Here is a 9,355-nt window from a genome sequence, read left to right as displayed (position 1 = left end):
TTTGATAATCCATTATTTAAGTAGTAAATCAGGCCATTGAATTACAGAAGTTTTATTTCCTGCCCACACCTGCATTCATGAAATAACGCATCTATTTTAATAATAATAAGAGCTAATTAGCATATCTTGAAACTGACATATATCAGATACCGGAATTTCTGCAACAAACTTCTTAAAAGGCTGAAACACGCATACGAAAAAATTGAATTTCGGAAAGCTCAAAACAATCCTAAAAAAACATGGAAGCTGATTAAAAATATCACAAACTCTGAGTGCTCAAAAAGTTCTTCTAACGAACTTCTTAACATAGAGACTGATAAAATTGCATCTGTTAATAAGGTTAACGAATATTTTTCTAGCATAGGTAGTAAACTAGCACAAAAATTCGGTGTTTCTTCCGGCTTTACACCAGACGAAAACACTATTGTCAACTCTTTCGTACTTATGCCGACCGACGAATGTGAGGTTGAAGCAATTGTCCGTGGCTTACGTGCAGATACAGCTATTGGCTGGGACACCATTCCAACAAAATTACTACAGGAGTGTTCAAGCACCCTAGTCCCGGTAATAACACATATTTGTAACATCTCAATGTCGAGTGGTACTTTCCCTAAACCATTTAAAAGGGCTATTGTCCACCCTATCTTCAAGAGTGGGAACAGAGACAGTGTAAATAATTATAGACCAATATCTGTATTGCCCGCCATGTCCAAAGTTTTGGAAAAATTATTAAATACGCGTCTTATAAATTTCTTAGAGAAAACAATATTCTAGCATCAAACCAATTCGGTTTCAGACATGGTAAATCAACGGAGGATGCTGTGGCTTATCTGGTCGATCGAGTAGTTGACTGTCTCGATAACAGACAGAAATGCCTAGGCATCTTCCTTGATCTTACAAAAGCATTTGACACTGTCTCTGTTCCACTCCTCTTGATAAAGATGGAAATGATGGGAATCCGAGGATATGCTCTCCGGATTTTCAGTGACTATCTTTCTGGGAGGACTCAGTCAGTAAAATAGACCGTTTTATTAGTGAAAGTGCCTCTCTAAATTTCGGCGTACCGCAGGGCTCGGTCCTGGGCCCCACCCTCTTCCTTCTCTACATTAACTCCTTATGTAAACTTAACATCCCTAATTGCGCCATCTGTAGCTATGCTGATGACACGGCTTTGCTTATACGTGGAAATGATTGGGTTGAGGTGTTTGCTAGAGCCGAGCACACTTTAAGTCGTGTAATGCACTGGCTGTCCAAGAACCTCTTAACCCTGAACCTTGACAAAACCACCTACCTAACCTTTTCGCTGACAACATCCACTCAACCAACCGCAGATTCATTCGTCCTAAAAGCACATTCTTGCGAGCCAAGTAATTTACCTACACCCTGTAGCTGTACCACCTTAGCTAGATCGTCCCAAATTAAATATCTAGGTGTACATATTGATGACTTACTCAGTTGGAGATGTCATCTAACTAGTCTTACCTCTCGTGTCCGTAAGGTGATATACATTTTTAAAAAACTGCGCCATTCTACTGACTTTAACACCTTAAAAACTGTATACTGCGCTCTGTGTCAGTCTATTCTGAGCTATTGTATATCCGTTTGGGGAGGGCTGCTAAGACGCACTTATTGGCCCTGGAGCGGGCACAAAGAGCTGTACTCAAAGTAATGACTTTTAAACCTTTTAGGTACCCGACATCTCAACTCTATGATAACTGTCAAATTCTTACTGTGAGACAGCTCTTTGTGCTTGCAACAATTGCAAGAAAGCATATTTCTTTGGAATATAACGCAAACGTGATCAAAAAACGTCGGTCACATAAGGTATGTCATACTCCGGCTTTTAGGAGCTCCCTGGCTGCACGGCACCATAATGTAATCAGCGGACATTTATATAACATCCTAAACGAACACTGCAAAATTTATCCATTGTCTAGATCTGAATGCAAAAGGAAAGTATCTCAATGGCTCTTAACTAAAACCTATGCTGAAACTGAAGACCTAGTAAAATTAACAATACTATAATAGGATTTATGTCATACATTATTACGTATCTCACTCACACCCACACATTCACTCTAGAAACGACACATCACCTACACGCCACACTTTACACTCGCTCCTCTCCCGCAACACACACACGCGCACACACACCCTGACACACCCTCACACACCCTCTCACACACCCTCACACACACACACACAAAGCTAGCATCCGTAAGCCACCAAAATGCATGCACTTTACCTTATTAATAATATAGAATACTTATATAAAATTTGTTAAATCTTTAGACTTTTTCACGCCAACTCACATGAACTGTAACTAATACTACTGAATCATTTGTATTGCGAGGGCCCTGGTACTCAAAACTCAAGTTAAATCTTACCTTGAGTACCAGAGTTCAACAAAAAAAAAATTTTTGTGTACCTGTATTAGTGTATAGTGTTTTGTTTGTAATGTGTACTTTTATATGGAAAATAAAATATTATTATATTATTATAATTAAAATGACTAGTTTGATTGTAGTGATGGTGAAACATTCTTTCCGAGTACATTTTCTTTATATTTTAGTTTCTGTACGTTTGTTGGGTCGTTTAGTGTTAGATCATCTGTTAGGCGTTCTAATCTCTGATCTTGGACTGGCTCTGAAAGAAAAAGAAGATATATAGTAAAAAAATTTAGAATTTATTTTTTACAGGGTTTTATGAAAGTATAACTGTTTTAGCTCAAAGGAATGGATAAAAGAAGGATTTAAAAGTGTAATAGTAATTTGCTCCTTATTTATATTGCCAATAATAAGCTTAATTTATTCTTTCAAGCAAAAACTTGTGAAAGAATGGTTAATCAGTTGCATTTTTGTTAAGGGCATTGTTCCTAAAGGGTAAAATGGGATTCTAAGTTTTTGTTGTCCATCACCAAGCTGTACTCCTTGAATTGTTATATTTATGTATTCCTTTAATTTTCGCACTCAGTGCCAATAAATCTTTTCAGAAAATGACAGTATTTCTGATGCCACACTGGCCATTATAACTACAAATACTGAAGTATAAAAATAATATTTTAAGGGGTTTTCTGCTAGCAGACACCTCTCTCTACCAGACATATTATTCTGCCCATTTTATATAGGTATCTACAGATAAATTGGTACTAAACCCATCAAGGTGTTTGTCTCTCGTTTTCAAGTTTTTTATATCAATTAGATTAGTCATTTAAATACTTACTAGTATAAGGAGTATATCTATCAGAAAGCCAGCCTTCTAAGTTATATCCAATGACACCAACAACAGCAGCTACAGGTAATGTGAAGTACGGCGCGTTTGTGCGCAAGAAATGCATTATTAGTGGCCACATCTGAAAATATAAGGAAAAATTATGATTTACATGTTCTAAAAACTAGTGGATTATAGTCAAATATTCTTTTATGTATTCTGTAGTAATATGATACAGAAAAAATGATTTTGTTTGCTTGTCACCTAAAGGATCCAAAACTACTGAACCGATTAGAAAAAATATTCTGCTGTTAGAAAGACACACTCTTCTCGAGTAAAACAGGCTATATTTTATCCCGGTAAGGGCAATAGTTCCAACGGTATGCGAGTGAAACTGAGGGAATATGCTATGTCAATGAAAAGTTCATCACAATCCATAATTTGCGTAGTATAGCATTTGCGTTAGAGGAAAACATTCATACGTACAACAAACTATCGCGTTTAGTAATAGGATCTTAAGTTCTTAACAAACTCATTCTGTAATATCTGTGCTTCAATACTATAATATAAAAAAAAAATAAGGAGAAAAAACATTTAAGGTTATGTAAGCGGTTCTTATCAATAACTTGTAAATAAAATAAAAAATATTCAGCAACTTACTTTTGATGATAATTTACTACAATTTGGGTAGAAATGAATTAAATCTTTAGTGTTTTTTGTAAATAAATATTTTTTTTCATCAACAGGATTCACGAAAGTAAACAGCTGATAATTTTATTAATTTGACAATGACAAGTGGAGGGACTTTCCAATTTACGAAAGCTTTGAAACTAAAATCTTGTAGTGCTTTAGAAAGGTTTTTGAAAAACTTTTGAATCCAAACATGAAAAGTATACAAATCGCTTGAATGAAAAAATGTAATAGATAATGAAATATATAAATATGGAAAATATTAAATGGACAGCCATTTAGTTTTCGATTGGTCTCGACCGTAGAAAGGAACGTTATGTCAAAGTGCTTAAAACATAACCTCAACTTTAATTACGCTATTTCAAAAATAAATAATGTGTTTATAAATAAATAAACAATAATCAACTAGTTATTTCACAAAAATGTCTCAAACACAACTCTTAAGTTGCCTCTCCAGGCTCCACATATCGCGAAACGAGTCCAAATATTTACGTAACCATGTTCAGATTTTGGTCAGAAATTATTCTTCAAAAAGTCCAAAACAGAAGACTGCTTCTTCTGTGTATCGTACTATGAATATATTTGACAGGAAAGCGAAGGCTTTGCAGAGGGAAAGGACAGCTAGAGCAGAAGATTATCACTTGTCAGAGTATATTAAAGAAGAGGTTGGTTGGCGGACCGCCGACCGGGTTTTGGATATAAAACGGGTGTTTAAAAATGCTGTTGAGCTTGGTGAGTACTTTTAAGGATATATTAATTATTATTTAAACACTACTAATTCATTTGTACAGCTTGTTTCTGTTAGAAAATCATTGTTTGAGGCAACTCTAGCTTATTCAATGTTTTAAGTCATTAAACCTATATAGCATACAAGCTTATTTCAGCAGTTTCACTACTCAGAACTACTTCCTGCACTGGGGAAAGTGTAGCTTACGAACTGTGAAAGAATTTTTCAAATCTGAGGCTAAAAAAAAACAAAATTTCTCTTTATAATATGTATAAGTGTTGAAGACTGTTAGCAGACTGTAAAAGATTTCAAGAATAAAATATATGGATTCCCACTTCCCACAAGTACAAACTTATTTAAAACTACATTAAAGATTCAAACACTAAAAATCTAAAAACCATCATCATAATTCCAGGAGCAAGCCGAGGCTATGTATCCCGTCACTTCTTACCCGACAGTGTAGAAAAGGTGACTTTATGTGATACCTCACAAACACACCTAAACAAAGCCATTGTAGGAGACGGAGTTAAGTTTGAAAAGATTATTATGGATGAAGAGAATATCGATGTAAGTTTAAATGTAATCCTTATCTATACTAATATTATAAAGAGGAAAACTTTGTTTGGTTGTAATGGATAAACTCAAAAACGACTGGGCCGATTTCACCATTAGAAAGCTATATTATCTGCGAGTAACATAGGCTATATTTTAATCCCGGTGCAGGCAGTATTTCCCACAGGATGCAAGTGAAACTGTGGGAAAACGGCTAGTTAATATTATAAATGAGAAAGTAACTCTGTCTATCAGATCTATCCTGTTTTGAATGAGGTGCACATTCTATCTAGAGTATGAAAAATGTCATAGGCTAGTTTTTATCCGGATGCAAGCTGTAGTATGTAGAACCGCAGGGAACAGCTAGTTATTAATATGGCATTCCGGATACTAACCATATTATATGATACCTCAGGAACAGCTCGCTTTTGATATAGCTTCTCTTACTAATGTGTTTTTTCAAAAGCATTTCAGTAAAGTTAGTTAATACATGACCCCCTACAACCTCCCAAACATTTGAGTTAATTATACATATGACGGCGCCACCGTCGATGTGTCAACCGTCGATCTGTCAACGGTGGACCTTATATAAAGCGGCGCGCACGCGACTCGGGTCATTACGCCCCTGGCTGGAGGCCTTAAATTCTAGGCATCCACAGGGAAAAGTCCGGTTAAGCAGTACACGGCCTCCTAGGCTGAACTGCGAGATGCCATACCAAAAAAAAAAGACTCGGGTCATTCGTTCGCCAACCGTTGCCGAGTGCACAACTCCCACAAATTCGTGATAAATAATTGTAGTGACTAATATTGTGTTAATTGGAATAAACCAAGTGATTGTGTGAAGACCTCTTTGTTTTATTTAATGATGTCGGATCCTGACGCCGACATATACGTAAGATGGATAGCAACGTCGCTTGAAATGCCTCCAGGGATCACCAGTGGTCCGCGAACCACCGGTTAAGAACCACTGGTCTCGATAGAGCCTGAGAGGGCCCTGAAAGCCTGAGAGCCTGAAGGCAAAGGGCTCCAGTAGAAACATGGCTTACAATATAAGCTGTGTCTTATCTGGATGCAAGAAGTAGTTCTCCTGGGATGCTGATGGAACTGTAGGGAACTGCCAGTTAGCTACTTATACATAGTAGTTTCTGTGTGTGAGAGAATTACAAAAAAATATAGTCTATGACACTTACATATAATATGGCTTTCTCTTGGTAATAGAATTTTGAAAATTATTTTAGTCGATTTATAAATTAGGTGCTTTCACCGTCTCGAACACACAATTTCACTAATTTACCTCTTTATAATATGTAGATGTGCATTATTTTTTGTATTGTTCAGTTTCCAGATAACAGTGTGGATCTCCTAGTATCTTCTCTAGCCCTGCATTGGGTGAATGACCTGCCCGGCGTCTTTGATAAGATCATGAAGTGCTTGAAACCTGATGGGGTAAGTAGCCCTAGGTATTTAGATTATAATTTTCTGTCCTAAACTGTTTATAATTGTATCTAATAGTAATCCAATTTTAGCTTTGAAGTTAGCCATTTAACCAGAGATGGATCTACCATGGGCAAGCACACAGTTTTAATTTACATGTGACTTGTTGTGATGTCACTCTTTTTTCTGCTTTTGTACTCCCCTAAAAACTTCTTATGCCCATATGTAATCCATTATAACTAAACAGTACTTCCCCTATGTTTTATCATTATATGTATACTAGACCTATATATTACCTTATGTACTCGCCATATATACTTCCGTACGTACTTATGTACCCTAAGCCCAAATGCGCGAGGAGTCAAAAGGCTATACTTAGAATTGCAAACTTTATAGTCCTAAGCAAATACTCACTCAAACTCTTCAGCTTTATAATATTAATACACATAATTATTTCCCCTTCTCCTCTTCTCAGGCGTTCCTAGCCTGCGTATTCGGCGGGGACACACTAATGGAGCTGCGACAAGCTCTGCAGCTGGCAGAGAGCGAGCGCTGCGGGGGAATATCTAATCATATCTCCCCCTTTACCAGGGTTAGGGATATCGGGGGATTGTTGACTGCGTAAGTATATGAAAACGTAATAAATATAACTGAGAAATAAAAAATGAAGGAAAAATAAAGCCTTATATTCATATTCTGTCTCCTAAGATACTCTTAGTTCAGGAGACAGAGTCTTTTCACATCTTCCTTGGGGTCGGATTTCAATCTAACTGGATGCAACTGAGTACAATTGTTTTACAAAAAAATAATGTCTATCTTACCTCCTTAACCTAGTTACAAGGAGCGACTGCCCTATCTGACCACCTCAACCCAGTTACCCGGGCAACCCAATACCTCTAGGTAAGACGGGTTGACAGACTTTCTGGCTTCTGACTACCCGTTGCAGTATGATGTCCTCCTAGCCGATTATCGGCCATGGCGGCTGTTCTCATATAAGGAGATTAGCCACCATTTGGTCCACATCTACTCCTATTCTACAATGTATCATGATGATGCAACTGCAGCGTTTTTCTTTTGTTTCGTAATTAGTTTTGTTGCTTTTGCGTCTTTTGTGTAAAACAATAGTTTTTCCTTATTTCTTTTTTTATATGATTGTATATTGTTTCTAAAAATTCCAGAAGCGGCTTCACCCTCCAAACAGTGGACGTGGACTCCATCGTAGTGTGGTACCCCAGCATGTGGGAGGTCATGCGCGATGTCCGCGCACTGGGCGAGGGGAACGCGGCACTCTCGCGCCCTCTGCGACTCAGCAAGGACGTGCAGTTCGCCGCCAGTAGCATCTACAACGAGATGTATGGCAAGGTGAGCAAGGCGGCTGCGGGTTGTTCGAAAGAGATACCGCGGCCCTGGTACATAAAAGGCCTACGACGGAAAACGACGGTTTTTAGTCAGTAAGAGTCTGACACTCCCTCACCGCTGCTAACCCACAGCGGGAGGGATCATTTGATGATATTTGACGTCGTTAAAAAAAATAAGGTGAGCAAGTAGAGAGAGAGAGAGAGAGAGAGAGAGAGAGAGAGAGAGAGAGAGAGAGATATCAACTTATAATTATATAAAACTCAACAAGCACGTGCAGTTCACTGGCAGTAGCATCTACAGTGAGATGTATGCCAAGGTGAGCAAGGAGAGACGAGAGAGAGAGAGAGAGAGGGAGAGCCTCTCTTATTTATTGGTTTTATGTACTTATGTATGCAGGGCCGAAATAACTTTTCCAATCTGATAAAAACAATCTCATCGATCCCAAAAAACAAACTTTATAATAAAACCAACTTTACCTACTCCATTTGAGCAATCACTTTTCTAAACATAAACAATCTCTCTTACTTACCCACTATTCAAATTACCCTCTTCTCAATTTCCCAGGAAATGCCAGACCGCAAAGTCATGGGTGTTCCAGCAACCTACCAGATAATCAACTTCCTGGGTTGGAAACCAGACCCTAGCCAGCCACAGCCGAAGGAGAGAGGCACTGGTCAGGTGTCTCTGAAAGACTTGCATAAAATAGATGATATAGTCAGAGACCCTAAGGTGGTTAAACTTAGCGAGGATGATATGAAATAATAGATTAATGTATAGGTACTAAATACATATTATGAAGCTGAACTGTATGTCTGTTTGTTTGAACGCCCTAATCTCAGTAACTACTGGTCCGATTTGAAAAATTCTTGCATTGTTAGATAGCCCATTTATCGAGGAAGGCTATAGGCTAGTTTTTATACGGGTTCGTGCAGAGGTTCATCACGGAGGTACGTCACACCACGCGGGCGAAGCCGCGGGTGGAAGCTAGTTCGATTATATTGTAAAGAGGAAAACAATTTATTTTTCTTGGTTGTAATGGATAAACTCAAAAAATAACTGGTCCGATATGAAAAAATATTTTACTGTTGTAAAGCTACACTCTTCCCGAGTGTTTTAGGCTATATTTTATCCCGGTACGGACAGTAGTTCCCAATTCCCGAGTAAATAGTAGTGTAGAATATGTAGTTAAAGAATTTTTCAAATCGGTCCAGTAGGTCCTGAGATTACAGCTTTCAAACAAACTCTTCAGCTTTATAATATTTTATGTAGTACGTATCTATACATAGATAAAAAAAAATAAAAACAAAACTTTGTAAATATTGTTAAGTAGGTACTTTATTAAAATATAGTTTATTTATATTGATAATAAATGTTTAAAATTAA

The 9,355-nt window shown here is 37.4% G+C and overlaps 2 protein-coding genes across 2 annotated transcripts; one reads left to right on the top strand and one right to left on the bottom strand.

Annotated features, from left to right (window-relative positions):
* Positions 1-2,486: 2,486 nt before the first annotated feature.
* LOC110381175 (small integral membrane protein 12) lies at positions 2,487-4,012 on the bottom strand. Its single transcript, XM_064042638.1, has 3 exons — positions 3,871-4,012; positions 3,223-3,352; positions 2,487-2,646 (listed from the first exon to the last, which is right to left on the bottom strand). Exons 2-3 carry the CDS (start codon positions 3,350-3,352, stop codon positions 2,513-2,515), a joined length of 264 nt encoding a protein of 87 aa, XP_063898708.1. The 5' UTR covers positions 3,871-4,012; the 3' UTR covers positions 2,487-2,512.
* A 216-nt stretch (positions 4,013-4,228) lies between these two features.
* Positions 4,229-9,355, top strand: LOC110381172 (arginine-hydroxylase NDUFAF5, mitochondrial). The gene is made up of 6 exons (XM_064042733.1): positions 4,229-4,632; positions 5,043-5,194; positions 6,518-6,625; positions 7,089-7,234; positions 7,792-7,975; positions 8,537-9,355. Exons 1-6 carry the CDS (start codon positions 4,323-4,325, stop codon positions 8,732-8,734), a joined length of 1,098 nt encoding a protein of 365 aa, XP_063898803.1. The 5' UTR covers positions 4,229-4,322; the 3' UTR covers positions 8,735-9,355.

The sequence above is a fragment of the Helicoverpa armigera genome, chromosome 29 (genome assembly GCF_030705265.1).
Source record: "Helicoverpa armigera isolate CAAS_96S chromosome 29, ASM3070526v1, whole genome shotgun sequence".
NCBI lineage: Eukaryota > Metazoa > Arthropoda > Insecta > Lepidoptera > Noctuidae > Helicoverpa > Helicoverpa armigera.
This window is presented reverse-complemented; position numbering and strand designations above follow the sequence as displayed.

Coding starts and splice junctions, on each gene's coding strand:
- LOC110381172 (XM_064042733.1), top strand. CDS start 4,323: ATGTCTCAAACACAACTCTTAAGTTGCCTCTCCAGGCTCCACATATCG. Junction 4,633..5,042: donor TAAAAATGCTGTTGAGCTTG/GTGAGTACTTTT, acceptor TCATAATTCCAG/GAGCAAGCCGAGGCTATGTA. Junction 7,976..8,536: donor ACAACGAGATGTATGGCAAG/GTGAGCAAGGCG, acceptor TCAATTTCCCAG/GAAATGCCAGACCGCAAAGT.
- LOC110381175 (XM_064042638.1), bottom strand. CDS start 3,352: ATGTGGCCACTAATAATGCATTTCTTGCGCACAAACGCGCCGTACTTC. Junction 2,647..3,222: donor TAGATATACTCCTTATACTA/GTAAGTATTTAA, acceptor TTTTTCTTTCAG/AGCCAGTCCAAGATCAGAGA.